We start from the raw sequence: 22076 nt of genomic DNA on the forward strand, positions 1-22076 counted from the left end.
GAAAAATTCTGTTATCTTTTAATTCCCGTTTTCTACACATTCTTTGCAGCTCCCCTCGTATGTCTTGGGAGGGTCCAGTTCAATTCTTAAGCGAGGAATTCCAGTGACAGGAGCTGAGGGAATCCCAGTGACAGGAGCTGAGAAGCCTGGGTAGGTGGCACAATAAAGGGCTCCAGACTGTTCTATTTCCTCTGAACTTTATGCTGTCCTGGATTCAGCTTGCACTTGTCGTCTTTAGCATTCTCCAGCTACCTAAGAGTCCATACCTTTGTTTCTGGTCTCTCTGTCTCCCCTCCCTTCTTTGAGGCCTCGCTCTCCTCTTCACTTAGCGCATGGATCATGCCGTCCTTCCACCATTCCAGAAAATGGCGGGGACACAAGTGCTTTCTTTTTGAGTGGAAGGAAAGCAGCTTTCCACCTTGTCTAGTTTTGAAGCTCAAGCACTTTTTGGATGATGTCCCAGATCCCTGTGTCTTCTCAGACAGAGCAGTCCACCTATGGAGTCTATTTGTAGAATTGTGTCTGAGATGATTACTACACCTCGAAACTCATAAGTGATGTCATTTTTGCCAACAAACTATTACCTGTGCATATTTGTCCCCAAGTTTCCCCTGATATTTTTTACCCTGGTTCCATAAGGAAGACATTTCTTGGAATCATATTATTACTATATAACATCAAACTATATTAGTTGTATATTTCAAACATAAAAGGCATAGGTTTTTAAAGTTCCAGGATATTGGCTAAAGAATGGACCTTGTGGGGAGTTGGAAATAAGAGGAGAGGAAAGAAGTAACTTGGAAAATCCTTTTGTTTGGCTTGTTTATGCTTTGAGTATAAATCAGTTGGAATTCTGTTTGCTTTGGCTTTTAAAGACCAAAAATCAGTAGAATTCCGTTTAGTGGATGTACGCACTATAATTTCTCTACACACACTCTAGTGGCTAGTCGTTTTCCTGCAGCTAGTACGGTCAGGTGGGGAATGGGAGCATCATTCTGGTCTTCTGTGAAGATATATGTTTATGTATTATCTGGGGTCTAAGTTACAGCCATGGCATCTCTTATTGGCAAAAAGAAAATAAAGCCACTTTACGTTTAGCCTGACGACAGTTAAACGTGAGGGGTAGTAAATATTTACGTAAGGTGGAGGGCCTTTTCAATGAAGAAGTATTCAACAAGACTTACTAATCTTTACCTGTCCCTTACTTCAGCCTAGATTTTGAAATGCCATTGAATTGAATGTCTCTTTTCTATTTTCCTCTGAATCCTTAGCTTGGAATTCGGGCGTGTGTTCATTTGTGGAGCATCAAGGCACCGTGATGTGCCCATCTTTCAAAGTACCTTTCCCATGGTGGCGTTCTTTACATAGCAAGGAGCCCTTTATTTCACGACTTTGTGCTAAGGACAAGAACGCCTTACTTCAGCTTTTTTGGGTGGGGGGAGGGGTATCATAGAGCCCTGCACTTTTTATTGACACCTCAGGAAACAGAAAAGAAAACAACGAGTAGAGAAAACACCTTGTGATTAGATTCTTCCTCTTAATCCTAAAACCCACTGATGTCAAGTGAATTCTTTTGTTTGTTTGTTTTTGGGTTTTTTTACATTTTATTAGGGGCTCATACAACTCTTATCACAGTCCATACATATACATACATCAATTGTATAAAGCACATCTGTACATTCTTTGCCCTAATCATTTTCAAAGCATTTGCTCTCCACTTAAGTCCTTTGCATCAGGTCCTCTTTTTTTCCCTCCCTCCCAGCTCCCCCCTCCCTCATGAGCCCTTGATAATCCACAGATTGTTATTTTGTCATATCTTGCCCTATCCGGAGTCTCCCTTCCCCCCCTTCTCTGCCGTCCATCTCCCTGGGAGGATGTCACATGTGGATCCTTGTAATCAGTTCCCCCTTTCCAACCCACTCACCCTCCACTCTCCCAGCATCACCCCTCACACCCCTGGTCCTGAAGGTATCGTCCACCCTGGATTCCCTGTGCCTCCAGCCCCCATATGCACCAGTGTACAACCTCTGCCCTATCCAGTCCTGCAAGGTAGAATTCGGATCATGGTAGTTGGGGGGAGGAAGCATCCAGGATCTGGGAGAAAGCTGTGTTCTTCATCTGTACTACATCGCACCCTGACTGACCCATCTCCTCTCCTAAACCCCCCTATGAGGGGATCTCCAGTGGTCGACACTTGAGCCTCGGGTCTCCACTCTGCACTTTCCCCTTCATTCACTATGGTACACACACACACACACACACACACACACATATATTCTTTTTTTTTTTTTGCATGATGCCTTATACTTGGTCCCTTTGGCACCTCGTGATCTCACCGGCTGGTGTGCTTCTTCCATGTGGGCTTTATTGCTTCTGAGCTAGATGGCCGCTTGTTCACCTTCAAGCCTTTAAGACCCGGCTCCCCTGTAGAACAGGATAGCACTGCCCTTTTACATTTCCAAGACTGGGAATCTTTATGGAGCAGAGAGCTTCATTATTCTCTCCTGAAGCAGTTGGTGGATTTGAACTGCTGACATTGAAATTAGCAGCCCAGCAAGTAACCCATTGCCCTACTAGGCTCCTGCTTTTCAAAAGGAGGGTAACAATCACTCTTTACCTCCACATGGGTGGCAGCTCACTGATGATCGAGGAGACGAACATGGCTTGTTTGAGTGCCGTTTTCAAGGTGTGTATCTAGTTTATCCTGAAGCGTCATCAAGTGAGTGGAAGCCTGGTAGCATCTGGCAGCCCACAGTCACCCCACTGCCTAGGAGGAACTGAAGAGCCTCTGCCTGAGCTGGACAAGGCAGTGTCCCCCTCCCTACTCCAGCCCCTCCAGCCCCTCCCTCTCCTGCTTGACTGTCTGAGACTGAACCCCCGCGCCAGCTGCTCTTGGTCATCACAAGTAGATTTATGTCGCATCTATACCGAAAGCGGGAAACCAATGCTCATGGGGGCTCCAAAAACGAAACGTACTGCAATTGAGTGTATTCCCGCTCACAGTGACCCCATAGGACAGTGTGGAACTGCCTCTGTGGGGTTCTGAGGTGGTACATCCTTTTTTATTTTATTTTAATCATTTTATTGGGGGCTCGTACAACTCTTATCGCAATCCATCCATCCATTGTGTCAAGCACATTTATACATTTGTTGCCATCATCATTCTCAAAACATTTGCTTTCTGCTTGAGCCCTTGGTATCAGCTACTCGTTTTTCCCCCTCCCTCCCCACTCCTCTCTCCTTCATGAACCCTTGAAAATTTATAAATTATTATTTTGTCATGTCTTACACTGCCCGACATCTCCCTTCACCCAGTTTTCTGTTGTCCATCCCCCAGGAGGAGGGCATAGGCAGATCCTTGTAATTGGTGTGGAAAGGGGGAACCGATTACAAGGTTGTGCATCTTTGTGGGAGCAGGTATAGCCTCATTTGTCTCCCACTGAGAGGATGATGGGGTTTCAACTGGTGATTTCGTGGTTCGCCGCCCAGTGAGTAACTCCCTACATCACTAGGGCTCCTTAATCAAGTTAACATAAGGGCCCATCTAATTTATTTTTCCTAACTCCACCCTTTTAAGCCTTTGTTCCCAGACCCTAAGAAAGATGACTCCCACTTGTATCCTTTTATCTCTAGTCTGCTTGGCCGGGAACTGGTGTTACTAGAACTTTCTTTGTAGATCTTCCTTTTGGTCACTTCCCGGAATGACACAGCCCCTGTAAGAAGGTGAGACTTCCTCACAAGCAGGAAGGCCGTGGTCTCCCACACACATTGGGAATGTCTGAGAACATGTCCCTGAGATACCAGTGTAGACAGTAAGTTGTCTTGTGCTCATCAGTGTAGAGTGTGCTGTCACTTTCATTTTACTCTTTATCTGCTTGCCTTTGCCCTCCTGGCTGCATCATCTGCTTCAGCCAAATAGGTGCAGGATCCAAACTCAAAATGTCCGCAGAATAGGCAGGGAACGTAAATGAATGGCATAAACCACCAAGGAAACCAGTTGCTGCTGAGTAGACCCTGCCGTGTGGGGTCCGCATGAGAGTCAGAGCAGAGCTTCCTTCCCTGGGCTTTCCCAGCAGGAAAGTGCCAGGCCTCTCTTTTGAGGTGCCTTGGGTGGACTTGACCCTTCAACCTTTTGGTTATCAGCCAACCACATCACTTTATACCAGTCCAGGACTCCACATGAATGCCACAGGCTGTGCCTAAAAGAAATTGATGGCAATTGTCATTGGTTTGCAGTTTTAGGGAGACCATAGGGAATTTGGTGGCAAACAGGAAAACACACGTCCAGCCTGATTGGAGGTTCTGAAGACCCTCAACATTTGCTCCCTTTTCCTTAGTCAAGTAGAAGTCTCACGTTCTGTGTGGAAGACTGGGCTTTGATTCCCGACAGTGCACCCGGTTTCAGCCACCCTGCATCTGAACTTGGAGATGTGCATGTTGCTAGGACGCTGAACAGCTAGCTGTCAGTGCAGCTTCCAGGCTGTGAGTAGGAAAGACAGCCTGATGGTGGACTTTGAAAATGAACCCCTGCAGTCCCAGTGGATCGTGTTCCAATCCACACCTAGGCCTGGAGGGGGCACAGGCCCGGCAGCATGCCCTTCCCTTGCACATGGGGCCCCAGAAGTCAGGGCCACGTTTGGTAGCATCTAACAACATCAACACGTAGTACTCTTATATTGTGTCCTCTCTAAAGATGTGCGGTTTCGGCATAATACTTGTAACCAGATCTTTTCTTCATTATCCCCAGGTACTCTGAAGGCTCTACCTGTCTCACACCTCTCTCCCTCTTTTCTCCTATTTTCCATCAGGTGGCAGCAGACGTCCAAGTCTTCAGGTTTGTCCAGCAATTTGCAGCCTGCGGGTGCCAAAGCTGATGCCCTCAGGGAAGAAATGGAGGAGGCTGCTAACCGAGTGGAGATTTGCAGGGTACCCGCTTTCTTTCTCCTCTACGAGGGCAGCCCAGGGGTTCCCATTTTGTGCCCTGGCGTGCTGCCACAGCCTTCTTGCTGAGCATCTAGTCGAGGCAGATGTCTCCAGGCTTGCCTGCTGGTGTTTCAAAGAGCCCAGAGGACTGGCCTCTGAGGTGACCTAGACAAGGTGGTTGCAGGTGGCTTATAGCTGACTTTCCTACATGGGAGCTGAAGAAGAAATACTACCCTGATGTCTGGACCATGGTTTTGTAAGTCATCGGCATCCCCAAAGTAAATTTTAGACGTCCTAGGATGACGGAAAATGTAGATAGTAGATTGTTTATCTTTCTGCACACCTTTTAGTATTTCCTGAGACACCTTATCAGTTCTTTGCCTTGTGGAAAACATTTTTCTTTGAAAGGCTAACCGAGGAGAAATTCATAGCAAAGGAAATTTCTGGTTTGTTTGTTTGTTTTTTCCCTTTAAAGACAGGAGCACATCATTCTAATAGCTGATGGTGCAGTTTTAGAATGATTACCCTCCATTGTACTTGTGAGTGCTTCCTTTATACGCTTCCCACATGTCTCATGCCCTTCCATGATGTCTTTCTATCGGTACTCTGTGCAGTCCACTCTTGAACAACATGAGCTGTGCAAGTCCCTTTACAGGTGGATTTAAAAATATTATGATGATAATCAGTTTGTCTCCCCAGTGAACTACATTAGCACAGTAGAAGGTGATCTCGCACACGCGTGTGTTTTTCTTGTGTTTGGTGTAGAACCATAAGCTGAATGACACCTGAGGGTCCGTACAGTGTCACTAGTGATGCCGAAGTGCTACCAAGAAGCAGAGAAAAGTCACGACGTTACCAGATGACGTGCAATTGCTAGCAATGGGCTGCAGACTGCAGCCTGCAACCGAGGTTCCCACCATTTCAAGCTAAATGAATCCAGTGAAAGAATCATTAAAGGAAAGGAAACTGATGAAGCACCACTGCAGTCATGTCAGCACATGCACAAGCCCTGACCTTTCTGTAAAATACTGTTTTATCTTCTGTTGAAAATGCCACGTCTATGTATGTGCAGTCCGTGATCTATATAACACAAAATGTGTGCTATTCAACAGTTTGGAATCGGTAAGGCGAACAGTAGGCTATCGGTTAAATTTGGAGGGTGGAACACGTAAAAAATTGCACATGGGTTCTTGACTGTACAGGAGTCAGTGCCCCTAAATCTCATGTTGCTGACTGGTCGAATATACATCATTTGGCTTGGATTTCCCAGGAAACCAAACCAGCATGTAGCACCGAGGAACAAACATATCATTCTTAGACCACTATTCTAAGTACCGCTTGTCGTAATTACGTAACACCGTTGTAGTCTAGAGCCCCTGGGAAGTAGGAACAATTATCGTGCTTGACGGCTAACTCAAAGGTTGGTGGTACAAATACAGCCAGCTGTGTCGTAGGAGAAAGGCCTAGAGATGTTCTCCTGCCCCCAGCCCCGCTCCATCAGCCATTGATAATTCTATGGAGCACCGTCATGCTCTGACACCCATGGCGTCTTCATGAATCGGTGTTGTCTCATGGGCAACTGGTTTGGACACTTTGCATCCAGATATCCCTGTTCTTCATAGTTGTTACTAGTCTTGTCAGCTTGCCCATTGGCTAAATCTTTCTCAACCACTCTGTAGAGCTAGCTTTGAGCTTACATGCAGGTGAAATTCAGATAGAATTTCTCACTTGAATTGGAAACATTGAAAGATTTTTCAAGAATGCAGTATCACTCAGCCTATGATACTGTGAATCCAAGCAAAGTAAGACTGATATATACGTCAGACCTAAGGTTTACCTTGAGTAAAGCTGATTTGTCATTTGACCTTTTATGTCAATGGTAAATCTTGATCTGAAGCTCTCTGTCAATTGTAATTCCTCTCCTCCTGAGTTTACTTTGGTATCCTCTACTCACCTACCGTGGATCTCTAGTCTTCAGTTGATCATACATATATACATACATACACATATATATTTAAGTACATACACACATATATTTATATAAATACACATATATATATATTCCTTTAAAAAGACCAGATGTGGTGGTGAATATGAATATCCATATAAATCAGAATGAAAATTGACTTAGACAGTCTTATTTAGCTTACACATTTGTTTTGCATTCTTATTATCTGTGTACAAAGGAGCATTCAAAAGGTTTGTGGGAAATTTTCATTATCTTTTAATTCCACTTTTGCATGAACGTCTTAAAGCTCCCATGTACAATAATTCTTCAAGGGATTATAAAAAAATCTACATGCTCATCCTTTTTAGTAAAAAAATAAAAAATATATCAAAGAAAAGATCCTCCTTCCCTGACAGGTAGCTCCTATTTCCAGAGAAGTTGACTACCACCTTTGCAACAATGTTTATTAAACTTTATGAAGCGTGCACTTGCTAGAGTTCAAATGTATTAATAAGGTAATAATACACTCCATAATAGGAATATAAATAATCCACAATTTATTTGGCTATTTGCATATCAAGGACATTCCACTGATTTAAGTTTTTTATTTACCATCACCAAAAACTGTTTATACTATTATACACCGAAACACATATACATATCATATAATGTTACCTTATCATTCAAGGGGGTATCCCCCGCAAAAAAACAAAAAAAGCTCCACCGGGCATAGCTTTCATAGTACCCATTTTTCCCACTAGGTGAGCATCAAGCAACTTGCTATGAGTTAGTGCACCCGGTGGCATCACCTGGGAAGGTCCTGTCTGGTCACAGTGAATTTTTTGTGAAAGCAGTTTCACTTGAACCTCGTTCTTTTTTGATGGCTGATTTAATAGAACAGCGTGTGGCTGTGCAATTTTGTTTCCTGCTCAGGGAAAACGCCTCAGAAAGTGTGGTGAGGTTGAACAGAGCACTATGAGACAGCACTATGAGAAAAACTCAAGTGTCCGAGTGGTGTTCTTGTTTCAAAAGAGATGAAATGTCAATTGGTGACAAACTTCATTCTGGACTTCTATCAACTTCCCAAGTGGATGGAAATGTTGACTTGTAGTGCATTTGGAGTTCGTTCCACCAGGTCAGACTGTTAAACAAGCTTTCTATTTAGAGGTTCTGAAAAGATTGCATAACAGTGTGCAACAAAAAGGTCCGATTTGTGCCTGATGGGGGATTGGTTTTGCCACCATGACAAAGCACCTGCTCATGCAGGTATCTCAGTGCACCGGGTTTTGGCAAGAAGCAGCATTCCTCCCTTGCACCACGCACCTGACTCACCTGACCTCACTCCATGCGACATTTTTGTTTCCAAGAATGCAGAGGGACACGAAGGGACAGTGATGTGATGACACAGAAGAGGTAAAGAAAAAGACAAGGGAGGTGCTGTCAGCCATCCAAATAGATGAGTGTGAAAAATGTTTCCAAGAAGGGAATCTCAAATTTGACAACTGGATTAAGTGTAATGGAGAGTACTTTGAAGGTGATAAGGTGTTTTGTAAAAAAGTTTAAATACATAGCTTTGAAAAAAAATCCATTTCTAGGGGTGTACCCCCTCATATATAGTATGTATACAGCTTTACTGTATCATGTCATATAAAAATGTGATAAATGTATACCTTTATTATTTCATATATATCACATATATGAGTAATTTCTATATACTAGATTTCCAAAAGTGATATTTTGGCATCAAAAGCTATATTTCTTTTCTTTTAATAATTGTTAGCTGCTTGCTTCTCCAAAAAGGTGATTGCAATTCACATTCCCACCAGCAGCTTATGAAAGTGCACACCCCCCTTCATCTTTACCATCTTTTCAGTTCTTGTCAAATTGTTGGGGGGATGGGGTGCAACTGTCTCTAGGTTTTAAAACTTTAATTTACATGAATATTGATGGCAGCAAGTAGTTCTATATTTGTTACATGCTTGTATAATTGGCCCCATATTCCTATTTTATCTTGTGGTTTTTTAAAGAATCTACTTATATAAGCTCTCTGTATCCAAAGAATGTTGCACCTTTCCCCCTTTCTGCTGTATTGCCATTCCTTTGTCTGTTGACTTGGTCTATGTTGACATTTTTCATTAAGATTTTCATAGTTAACCACTATGTTCAAGGCAACTTCAGAAAGTTTGTGGAAAAAAATCCATCATCTTTCTGTTTCATTTTCCTGTGAATTAGCTGAAACCCCATTGTAGTCACTTTACATGAATAAAGGTTTTAAGTGGCCATTTGGTTTATTTGAAATCAGTCTCCACCATAGGCCTAAAATCATGTTGCCTTTAATTCTTTTTTTAATTGTTAATTAGGATTTCATACACATATCTTTCTATAGTTCAGTCACATCAAGTAGAATTGTACACTTGCTACCAAAATCAATTTCCAGACATGCTTGTTTTCACCTGCAGTTTTATGCATTTTAATGTTTGACATTTACTTGGTGCCAATCATGCCATACAATACCATTTATTAAATAAGCTACCTCTCCTTGAAGTGAGCTGGTGCTATTTTTAAATCCCCAGACTTCTCCCTGGGTGATCTGTGTTTCACACATTTATATAGTCCTTGTAGACTTTCTAGTAGAGTGATTGTACAACAAATGATAAGGCCACATACTTTCTTTTTCTTTTGGCTTTACAAACCTATGGCATCTAGTTATGAACTTCATAACCTTTATATCCAGGTAATGAACCACACCTCATCTCTGTATGCTGATCTGGTCCTCTTAGGAGCAGTCCCTTCTGCTGTTGCTAAAGCTCTCTCCCGACCCTCTTACCTTATTCGTTGATGAACAGCTGCTCTGAACATCTGCCGTGGTCTTTCTCCCTCTCCTGTCTGGGCTTCCTTAATGGGCCACTTCCCCTCACAGTGTCATGATTTAAGTTTAAGACAAGTCTTTAGGATTTCTTAAATTGTGGCAAACCCGTGATTGAAATTGGGAACACGTGGGCCTTTCTTTCTCGGTGTTGAGGCACCGAGCGGGTATTGGGGTTGCTTCTCCGTACAGTGACGAGCTCTTAATGTTAGAGGTCATCAGGCTCTGCCAGTTAGCTTCATTTTGGGCAAGCAAGCTTGTATCATCTACATGTCACAAATGGCCAGTGAATCTTCCTCCAGTCCTCTGCTGGCATTCCTCTTGATGCAGCCCAGCTTCTCCGGGTGCTTATTCAGCATATACAGTGGATCTGTAAGGTGAAAAAGGTACAACCGTGCTTCATACCTTTTTCCGTTTTGAACCGTGCAGGGCTCCCTTTTTCTGCGTCACCAACTGCTCAAACAACCCCTGGTCAAGGTCCAGGTGCCATGCAAGTACACTAGGCCTCCAGGAATTGCACGAGACCAGTAGAGATGCTTCAACAAATGAATGTCATGCTGGAGGCAGTAGTCATCTATGGCAAGAACTTTGGGAGATAAAGTTGGCCAACCAATGGAAAAGATCTTTATTTGTTGCGGTTTGAGTTGGAGGGGGGGAGAGGCCAGCCCCCCACCAATAATCAACGGGTTCAATAAGCACAATTGCATGGTTGAGATATCTAAGTATATTATTATTTTTGTCTCCCCCCTCCCCGATATCTAAGTATATTATATTGAAGTCATCGAGAGCATGAGACATAAAAGATATTGCAATAATGCAGTCAGACACATTTCATGGTAGCGTTGCTTACCTCAGCCCAGCTTGGTGGTCCACGTGGAGAGAGGAGGAAGGGAAGGGGGACAAGGGGAAAGGAAACGGGAGGAGAGGGTGCCAAGGAGAGAGAGGGATAGAGACCAGCAAGAGAGGCCTCTATTGCTAACCCAGGGTTCTATACCTTTGGGGGCGTGCAAGCCCACTAATTACAGGCAAAGACATATGTCGCAGGAAGGGGTTGCACTATAGGTTATACAGCAATGAGAGGGGGGCAATCTAGGGATAAACACGCAATAGGAAGAGGAGGGATTGGGGGTATACATGTGACAAGATGGGAGGATCTAGATTTAGGATGGCAGCTTAATTTTGACCTGTTCTCTGGATCTCCATAGGAACCATTATTAGTAGGGTGTGAACTCCACCTACAGGAACCAAATCAGTGACTTGCAGGCCTGTCCATTGTCCTTAACAGCAAGGAGGGGCCTGCAAGCGTCTGACCTTCCCCACAATTTTCAGGATGTATACATTATTGAATAGTGTATTTAATATTACATGACATCAAAATCTCTGAAGATCCTTTAAAAATGGCTTGACTACACATAAAAAAATGTGCAGCCATCAGGTGGATTCTGACTCCTAGCAACCCTAAGTGGGAGCCATGGTGGCACCTTGATTAGGCTGCTAACCACGAGGTCAGCACAGTGGCCGCTACAATCGCTGCAAACACAACAGTTGTGAGAAGGACACAGGACTGGGCCTTGTTTTGTTCTGTTGGGCATTGGGTCACTAGCAACAGCTGTGTTTTGACAAAGGAGCCCTGGTGGCCTAGTGGATTATGCACTGGGCTCTTAACCACAAAGTCGTCAGTTCAAATCCCCCAGTTGATGCAAGGGGGAAGGATTTGGCTTGTTGCTCCCGTACAGATTTACAGCCTCAGAAATGCACAGTGACAGCTCTGCCCTGTCCTGTTGGGTCGCTATGAGTGAGAGTCAGCTCAGTGGCAGTGATATATCAATAGGGAACTAAATGCTAGAACTCTAAGCTGGATTCATAAGTTGTTGAACAAAGACTACAATCGATGTTGTCACATGGATCTTGGCCTAAAGCAGAGAATATTAAGATATTTTTGCATGTTTTATCAGATACACAAAGACATTCCATTGTATGCATTATAAAGGATTATAGATTATATCCGGAAGAATGGGAATTCCAGAACACTTAATTCTGCTCATATGGAACCTGTACATTGAGCAAGGGACAGTTGCTTGAAATGATAAAGAAGTTAGTGGTTATGTACCATATATACTCGTGTATAAGCCAAAAAATGTGCTGAAAAACTGGGGTTCGGCTTATACATGGGTCAGTGGTACCCCAGCAAGGTATAATAGCTTACTGCCACCCCTGCCCCACCCCCCCAGGTAACAGGAAGAGTGCCTGTTATCTCACAGGTGATTGCCGTTTCTTCACTTTTCATTCAAAGCCCCACTGACACTGCAGGGCTTTGAATGTTTGTTTACTCACATCTAACCAATCAGAGCCGTCCTATGACTGTGTCTTTGAATAAGCCTTTTAAAGACCTGTGCGAAGGATGTGGCATGAATGGACGTAATCTGGTCAAGCCTGACTAACAAAAGGAGGAAACCTAATGAAGCCTGATATAGAGTTAATAGCAAACTGGGTTCGAGATGCATGGGAAGACATTCCAGAAGACATGGTGTGACGTGCCTTCCAGAAATGTAGTATTAGTAATGCTATGGATGGCAGTGAATACTGCGCTTTGTATGAAAATGACAGCAGTGATGGTGATGACGGCGTTCTCAGTGAGGACAGCGTCTATAATGACCTCACACCAGCTGAAGCTCTGCATTGGGATACAGATGATGATGAGGAATCCAGTTTTGAAGGATTTCAACTCTTTACATTTTAGCTTGGTTTCTGATTGAGCTCAGGGAATGGTACTCTTAAGGTATCATTGTTGATACCTTATTGTTTTTGTTGAACCTATTTTCCACTTACTGTGCTGGTTTACTAATGTTAAATGACGTTGTCCTTTTATTTATGTTTTTTATTTAAAATATATATTTAAGTACATTACCCCACTGATGTCTCAATTTTTAATAATTTCATTTTCATTTGTTTTGATGATTGAAACTCACCAATAGCTTCTGCATTTTCCACCCTCAGCTTAGATTCGGGTCGCCTTATATTCGAGTATATATGGTAATTACTCCATCTGTTGACGGCAATATAAATGTTGTTTTATTTTCATTTAAAGTGTAGCCAACACTTGCTTTTGAGCTTTTACCGTCCCTTGAGCTCCTTCTTCCCTACTTGTGTTTCTGCTCACATCCCAGTGCTTATGATGGCACCCAAGGGCTCTCTCCTCCCCGCCCCTTGCCCTCCTCCTCCGACCCTTTTGTAGCTGTGCCTCTCCTTTTTCCATATTCTCTAATACATAATCATTATTCTTTGAAAATCACTCTGGTGATTATCATTGATACTTTATTTTTTTATCCTATTGAACATTTGATTATGTAGCCATTTTCTAATATCATCTCTTGGAAAAGCTCAATGTTGGCATGTTGATGGTGGGTTTGATCCAGTTTAACCCTTTGAGAGATCCTTCCTTGCCTCTGTCGGCGGAGCCAGTTTGTTTTAGCAAAGCATTTTAAAAACATTTTTTTGCTTTTAAAAATCATTTTATTGGGGGCTCATACATCACTTATCACAATCCATACATCCATCCATCGTGTCAAGCACATCTGTACCTTTATACATTTGTTGCCACCATCATTCTCAAAACATTTTCCTTCTACTTGAGCCCTTGGTATCAGCTCCTCATTTTTCCTCTTCCTCCCCACCCCTCCTCACAAACCCTTAGTATATTATAACTGATCATGTATAATTTATAATAATTATTATTATTTTTTCATGTCTTCCACTGTCTGTCTCCCTTCACCCACTTCTTTGGTATGTGTCCCAGGGAGGGGATTATTTGTAGATCTTTGTAATTGGTTCCCCCTTTCTACCCCACCTTTCCCGCACCCTCCTGGTATCGCTACTCTCATTATTGGTCCTGAAGGGATCATCTGTCCTGGATTCCCTGTGTTTCCGGTTCCTTTCTGTACCAGTGTACATCCTCTGGTCTAGCCAGATTTGTAAGGTAGAACTGGGATCAAGAAAGTGGAATGGAGGAAGCATTAAAGAACTAGAGGAAATTTATATGTTTCATCGGTGCTATACTCCACTCTGACTGGCTTATCTCCTCCCAGTGACCCTTCTTTGAGGGGATGTCCAGTTGCCTACAGATGGACTTTGGGTCCCCACTCCTCACCCCCCTTCATTCACAATGATAGATTTTTTGTTCTTTGATGTCTGATACCTGATCCCATCAACACCTTGTGTTCACACAGGCTGGTGTGCTTCTTCCATGTGTTCTTCGTTGCTTCTGAGCTAGATGGCCCCTTGTTTATCTTCAAGCCTTTAAGACCCCAGATGCTATATCTTTTGATAGCCAGAAACCATCAGCTTTCTTCACCACATTTACTTATGCACTCACTTTGTTTTCAGCGATCATGTCAGCAAGGTGAGCATCATGGAATGCCAGTTTAAAAGAACAAAGTGTTCTTGCATTGAGAGAGCACTTGAGTGGAGGCACAATGTCCATCTGCTCCCTTAATACTAAACTGATAAATATATGCACATAGATCTATTTTCCCATTGTCATATATAAATATATTTACATATGTACATGCCTGTATTTAGACCTCTAGAAATGCCCTTTGTCCCTAGTTCTTCCCTCTATTTCCTTTTACTTTCCTCTTGGCCCACTGCCATTGAGCCCGTTTTATCACCTGTTTCTCTCCAACCTAAATATCCCCCTCACCTAGGCAGGCTGGTAATAGACTCTCCTGAGTAGAGTTGTGCAGGAGTGGCAGACAGGTTGATGAAATTTCTTAGTGTATTTGAAATAGCAGCCCTACAAAGACATCCATTTCACTGGATTCTTGTTGGACTGTGATCACTGGGTCAGCAGTTCAAAACATCCTACAGCTCCATGGTAGAAACACTGGGCTTTCTACTCCCTTAAACAGTTACAATCTCCGTAACCCACAGGGGTCGCTGTGGGTTAGTATTGACTTGATTGCAATGAGTTTTGAGCTTCTTGGTGAGAGAGCTGAGATGGTCTCAAAGCCCATTCTGTTCTTTGGGTGATTTGCCATCTCTGAGCCTCAGTTTCTTCATATATTCATTCATCAGATTGTTGTTAAGATGCTACTCTCTCGAGTGTTTCTGAGATGGTGGACAGGTCAGAGAGTCATTCAACTCTCTGCAAATTCACAATTTAATACTTCACTGAGCGTTAGATGAGCATTCCATGTGACTTTATGCCTAACACCTGGACAACTTTCAGTGAAGATGGATACATATATGTTGCTCTTTCTCCCCCCTGAAATGGGACAACAAACCCAGCCTTGTTTCTCTGAGCCGGAAGCTCTGCAGAGAACAGATTTCCTCTGTTAACCCGTGATGTGGTTCTACTGCCAATGTGTGAGAACTCTGATGATCTCTCCAGAAAATTCCAAGGATATCAGAAGAAGAAGCAGCAGATCATCCTGTGCCTATCCCAGCGTTTGTACCAAGAATGAGCTCAGCTGGTAGCGAGAGGGGCTGAGGGGATGGGGAGACTGCAGAAGATTTATAATCTCTTGGAACATCAGTGGTTAGTGTACCTCCTTGTTCTTATGTTTACCTCCACCTGAACAGACTGCTCCTTTCTCCTGGGCACCTTTCCTCACGAAGACCTCCTGGCTAGGGCCACCAAACAGGGAGGCACCGTAGAGACCATTTTATCCCTCACCCCACCCCATTGTGTACAGGAGCACCCAAGCTCAGCGAAGAGGTGTGCTTAAAAAATACATGGTTAGTAACCGGCTGTCTACCCTCCTCCGAATGAGCTGGTGTTTTCCTTGTGCTGGGTGATTCTGTGCAAGGGAAAGCTGTTATCTTTTGAGAAGACACTAAATCCGGTGCAGCAGGGGGTTGTTGTCGGATGACCCTAGAGAGGTCAGTGGCAAGGACGATTGACACTGTTGCATTCAGAGTGTGAGGTTGGCTGAGCCCAGCGTTGTCCAAGCTTGAGTCGGCAATCTTTTTCTCTGCCCCCTATCTTACCTCTTCTTCTCTCCAAACTGCTGCATGTGTGTCTCTGCCCCAAATGCTTGGAATGAACCCATTGCCAGTGAGGATGACAGAAAGCCGAGCACCAGAATGACCACAGCGAAGACGCGGCAGGGGAGGAGAGCAGCCACGCCATTGGCCGCTCCGAGGTTGCTTCAGCATAGCGGCTCCAGCTGTGGAGCTGTGTGGAAGGAAGCAACTTGTACTTCACTGCCCCACAGCAGCTTCCCGATCTCTCGATGTGGCCTGCATGTGACAATCCACGGGGACCCTCTGGTCACAGGGGTTCTTGGCATACTTACTCATTCTATACAGTTAGAGATGCCCGAGGGGAACACTGTAATGAGCCAAGTCTGATCAAAAATAAGATGAAGCGGTGCTTAAGATATGCCCGCCTATGACGTCTGGGCTCCTGAGTTAGCCACGCTCTGTTCTTTAATGTTTTACCTTTGTGTTTATTTTACTTCCCACAGGACCAGCTCTCCGCTGACATGTACAGTTTTGTGGCCAAAGAAATTGACTATGCAAACTACTTTCAAAAGGTAAGGGTCCACAGGGGTGGTACCGCCCAGCATTCGGCTGCAGACAGGAAGGGAATATGGGGGCGGCCCCAGGGGCCTCTCCTGGTTGAACACGTTCCCAAAAAAGGATGGAGGACTTTGACCTTTCTACCTGTGCACTTCTGTCAATACCTAAGAATAAAACCCATACCATGCCAGAGGATTATTGCAGCCCTGATGTATGTATGCCACTGGGTCTCAACTGAAGTCAGTTTTGCCTCTTCCTCCCAGAAATATCTAGCAGAATTTGGAGATATTATTGAGTGTCTTAACCAAAAACATGCTACTGGCATCTAGTGGGCCGAGCCCAAGAAGGCTGCTGATCATTTGCAGTGCACATGACAGCCCCCTCAGGAAGTATCTGGCTCGGAGTATCAGTGGGGCAGAAGTTGAGACATGCTAGTTTATGATAACAAGGAACTGGGGAAGAAGAAGAGGAAGATAATTTCCTTGCTTATTTTTATCTGTCTTCTCGCCAAAGATGTGACGAGTAGGTACAGATGGTTGATGTGGCCTAGTTGCTGCTTCTCATCAGTGAAAGCAGACTAAGAGCAGGGAAAGCAGAGTCTGTGGCCTACATACTTAAGACTCTGGTCTAAAAATGGAGGACATGGCCCTTATTGAAGGGAATGCATGACAAGTCAGAAGAAACTTTTCAGAGGCAAATGATTAACTAGAAAAAAGAAAAAGGAGAAACTGAGACTAGACATAAAACCCTTCTTTAGAGCGACGATGGACAGTGTAAGACATGACAAAATAATAATTATAAATTCTGAAGGGTTCCTGAGGGAGGGGAAAGATGAACAGCTGAGATACCAAGGGTTCAAGTAGCAAGAAAATGTTTTGCGAATGATGGCAACAAAATGTACAAATGTGCTTGACACAGTGCATGGATGGATGGATGGATGGATGGTGATAGGAGTTGTAGGAGGCCCCAATAAAATGATTAAATAAATAAATGAAACCCCTCTTTAAAGAATGGTGGCAACATACGTACAAATATGTTTGATACAATTGATGTATAGCTTGTTATAAGAGCTGTAAGAGCCCCCAATAAAATTATCTTTTAATAAAAATAAATTAACAAAACCCTTCTTTCAGGTCAGAAAAGTCACAGAATAAGGAACAGATGCAAACAAAACAAAGCCCATTGCTGTTGAGTTGATTCTAACGCATACTGATTCTATAGGACAGAGGAGAACTGCCCCAGGGGATTCCCCAGGTTGCCGTGCTTTTGGAAGCAGACTGCCACATCTTTCTCCCACTGGGTTCAAACTACTGACCTGGCATTAGCGGCCAAGAACATAACCACTATGCCTCCAGGACACCGAAGAAGAAGATGCAGGAGTCAAAAAGGAGGGAGAGGTCCTGAAAAGTTGACAGTGCTTTGATAAGTTGTGGGCTCTCAGCAGTCCTCCCAAATTGTCCTTGTTCGATGCTTTTGAGTACATTCTGACTCACAGAGACGCTACAAGCAATAGAGTGAAACACTCCCTGGCCCAAAATGTCATTTAGGAATCCACAAGTTCAGAGGAACTGATGGCATCTACTTGTGTTCGAATCCACCAGCCGCTCCTTGGGAGAGAGAGGGAAAGTCCCCTCTGTAGTGGTCCATGCCCGGGAGCCCCATGGGGCAGTTCCACTCTCTCCTGTCACTGGGGATTGCAACTGACTGATGGCCGTGGGTTTGATGTTGCTTGTTTGGCTTGGTTTGGGGAAGCTTATTTTTTTTCCATTGGCTTTTTTTTCTTTTTCCCAAGCGTAACCCACTGATTTTCATGCGTGAAAGTAAAACATAACATTAGTGGATCTAAAAACCATGGAATCTTTGACACTCGGACTATCATTTTTGTAGACCACTCGTTTCAGTTTTCTCATTTAAAACTGTTTCCCACCAGGATTTACTTTTGTCTTCCTGTGGGTAATATTGTCGCCCCTGTACATCAACCATTCAAGTGGGGTGATTGCTTCTTCCCACCACCAGTGCATTCTGGGTATTTTTTTGGTGCGTGGGTGTGGGTGTTTTGAAAATAAGTGAAAAGGCCGTTGTTTATAGCTTCACACATGCTTTTGTCAGCGTTTTCCCAGCTTCCCATGAGCAGAATGGTCGGCTTAGAACACCCTCGGGTGTTTGTCCTTCAGTCTGTGTAACTACCAAACCAAAACAACACACTGCCATCGAGTGGATGCTGACCCATAGCAACCCAGTGGGGCAGGGTAGACCTGCGGCTGGGAGTTTATAAGACTGCAGCTCTTTTAGAGAGGAGAAAGCCCCACCCCTGTCCCCTCACCCCTATCACTACAGCCACAGCAGTTTCTGCGCTCAGCTTCTTATCGAACTCTGTCGAAACTTAGGCATGAACAAACGAATCCCATTCACCTATATCTTGTAGGCAGAAGGATTTCTAGATGTTGTAGCTCTTACTGTACCTCTCCAAGTAACCTCAGGTCGAGGGGATGCGGCATGAGGGAAGGTAACCGTGAATGAAGGCACACTCTCAAAGCCACGCTCCAGCTTCGGGGTGCTCCTCCAATTTCTTTATGGTTCGTCTGCCTCCCCAAATTCCGCTCAGTGTCTGCCCATCACTTCATAGGGGGCGGAAGACAGAGCCAGGCGTTCTACAACTGTCCCTCAGGTGCAAGACAGCCCCTTCAGGCAGGGCAACCAGGCAGCCCGGGCTTTCTGCCCTTTGACAAAGAGCCACCCTGTCCTTGTGTCTTCGCAGCTGATAGAAGTTCAAGCTGAGTACCACAGGAAGTCACTGACCCTGCTGCAGGCTGTGCTGCCGCAGATACAGGCACAACAGGGTAAGTTGGAGGTGGGGGTCGGGGGCCTGCTTGCCACCCCCGGCGAGGGAAACTTCCTTTATTGTATTCATCCTTATGCTTTGCCCCACATGGGACACAGGTCCCTAGGTAAGCATCCGGGTCAGGCAGCACAGCAGGCCAGTCATTGCCCTTGCCCTCGCCTGCCCTCCCACCGTGGCTCCCACTGCAAAAATGGAGACTCGGCGATACCTGCATTTCCGAAGTTTTTGTACTGGCTGCCGTCAAGTCATTTCTGACTCATGGTGAGCCTTCGTAGGCTTTCCTAGATTGTCATTCTTTCTGGAAACAGACAGCCTCATCTTTCTCCTATGGAACGACTAGGGGTGGGGTGGTGTTGACCTCCGGGCTTTGAGGCAAGCAGCCTAATCCCTAACTCACAGCGTCGGAGTGTCTAAGTGACACGTGCAGAGATGGACTCCTGAAGACGTGAGCTGCCTGTGCTAGCTCACCCTTTCTTGTTCCTCCCCGTCAGAGGCCTGGGTGGAAAAGCCATCCTTTGGGAAGCCCCTGGAGGAGCACCTCACCATCAGCGGCCGGGAGATCGCTTTCCCCATCGAGGCGTGTGTGACGATGCTGCTGGAGTGTGGGATGCAGGAGGAGGTAGGTCTCTGCACGGCCAAGGCTGCCTGAGCAGGCCTCTTCTTTCATGAGACAGCCCCCCCAGATTTTCTCCTCCCCCCCTGCCACGTCACTCCCGTCATCTCTTACCCTGGCCCTCACAAATCCAAACACAGCTCCGGCCCTCCCAGAACCCTCCGCCCGTTGTTGGAGAATGGAGGCCTCTGGGACGTGTCTGGGTGGGTGGCCATGGGGAATGTGGAGCCTCCTTCATTCTGCCTTCAGGACTTGGGAATCCCTCGGTGGTACAAACAGCACACACATTCTGCTGCTGACTGAAAGGTTGGCTATTAAGTCCACCCCAGGTACCCAGCGGGGAAAGGCGGGTGCTCTGTCTGCTTCCACAAATCATGGGCCAAGGGCTCAATAGAAAGTAAATGTCTAGAAAATAATGATGGCAACATATGTACACACATACTTGATACAATTGATGTGTGGGTTGTTGTAAGAGCCCCATTAAGGTGCCCTTTTAATAAAAAACTCATGGAAGATCTTATGGAGCACAATCCTCCTTGGATACACATGGGATAACCATGAGTCGGAGTTTCTTATTTTGTAGCCTAATATATATATATTAAATAGGCCTCTTGACCTTTTTGATAATAGCTCTCTTCCAGAGCTCCTGGAAATATGATTGATTGGTGACATTAGAAGGTACTTTGTAAGAGTCACATGTGAAAAGGGTCTATGAGAAATTGGCTATTGCTGTTCTTATTGTTGTGTAAATCTTTTCATGGGAGATAGGTCCCATCATTGATTTCTTATAAAGGCTATTTAAAAATCTGCCTTTTATCAATCAATAATTTTTAATGCTTGCTCTGCATGCATTACTGAGCAGAGTTTGAAATAGTAAGAGGTTGTGGGGCTCAGAGATTTATTGGGAGAGCCAAGCCTGGAAACTTGTTAAATAAATTTGCTTAATTGGATCCGGAGGAGAAAACAACGAGACTGGCATTCTGGGGGTACACGGGAGAGGAAGAGGGTAGGCTGAAGGAAGTGGGGTGTCAACCAAACCAGGGACAAGGGAGCAACAAGTGATCAAAAATCGATGGCGAGGAGGGTATAGCATGCCTGATGGGGCTTGATCAAGGGGAATGTAGCCGACAGGAGTTACTTTAACTAGAAGAAAGGCCAAACATGATGGTGGGACAAGAGGAAAGTAAAAGGAAATAGAGGAAAGAACCAGGAGACAAATAACATCTAAATGCAGACATGTGCATATGTAAATACATTTATACATAATGACAGGGAAATAGATCTACCCTATATACTAGAGTAACCTGGCCTGACTATCAGCCGAGGCACCTAATTTTACTACAAAAACGTCGTAAAAATGTGCTGTAAAACCTGGCTTGTACACGAGTATATATCGTATGTACTTTCTATATGTTAAGTATTAAGGTAGCAGACAGACATTGGACCTCTACTCAAGTAGTCCCTAAACATGAGAACATTTTGTTCTAATAACCTGGCATTCTTTGATGCTCACCTTCCCAACACGATCACTGAAGACAAAAGCAAAAATGGTGAAGAAAGCTGAGGTGCCAAGCTATCAAAAGATAGCTGGGGTCTTAAAGGCTTAAAAATAAACAAGCAGTATGAGACATGAACAAATAATAATTTTAAATTACCAAGGGTTTATGAGGGATGGAGGGTGGGAGAGAGAGGGGGGAAATGAGTTGATACCAAGGACTCATGTAGAAAGAAAATATTTTGAAAATCATGATGGCAACATATGTACAGATGTGCTTGACACAATAGATGAATGTATGGATTGTGATAAGAGCTGTATGAGCCCCTAATAAAATTATTTTTTTAAGTTTAACTGGAAATAGCATAAGTCTTTGCCCCCTATAACAGAAGCAAACTAAATGCTGCAGAAAGGAAGGCCAATGGGCATTCAAATTATGTTGACCGCCTTCCATACTGAAGACATGACTCAGGACCCCTTTCCGACTTTCTTGGGCGATGCAAAGGAGCAGGGGAATCCAACTCCACATCTGCCCAAGGATGATTCTGATGAGGCCAAGGTTTGGGATGTCTTTATTCTGACACCAGCTGCCCTTCCCACAGCACCCTGTGCTGCTGGGGTCAGTAATCCTCTGTAACAGCCACAGAGGACGCACAGACAGTACTCGCAGCCTTCAGGCTTAGTAGGGAAGCTGCTGGTGTTGGTTGCCTTTGTGTCCGTTCCAGCTCAGGGTGGCCCTGTGAGCAACAGAACCAGACTCCCAGGCCTGCTCATCCGCACAGCTGTTCTTATGCTTGGGACCATCGCTGTCGGCACTGCGTCAGCCCATCTTGTTGAAGCCTTTGCTCCTCTTGGCCGCCCCTCTAC

The 22076-nt window shown here is 44.5% G+C and overlaps 1 protein-coding gene across 4 annotated transcripts in view; it reads left to right on the forward strand.

Annotated features, from left to right (window-relative positions):
• ARHGAP44 (Rho GTPase activating protein 44) overlaps positions 1-22076 on the forward strand; it is a 216454-nt gene that overhangs the window by 151189 nt on the left and 43189 nt on the right. For all 4 annotated transcript variants that reach the window (XM_075561081.1, XM_075561083.1, XM_075561084.1 and 1 more), the window contains exons 7-10: positions 4809-4926; positions 16205-16273; positions 19018-19099; positions 19593-19720. In XM_075561081.1, coding sequence (XP_075417196.1) covers positions 4809-4926; positions 16205-16273; positions 19018-19099; positions 19593-19720 — 397 coding nt within the window. The remainder of the gene's footprint in view (positions 1-4808; positions 4927-16204; positions 16274-19017; positions 19100-19592; positions 19721-22076) is intronic.

Source organism: Tenrec ecaudatus, chromosome 10 (assembly GCF_050624435.1).
Source record: "Tenrec ecaudatus isolate mTenEca1 chromosome 10, mTenEca1.hap1, whole genome shotgun sequence".
NCBI lineage: Eukaryota > Metazoa > Chordata > Mammalia > Afrosoricida > Tenrecidae > Tenrec > Tenrec ecaudatus.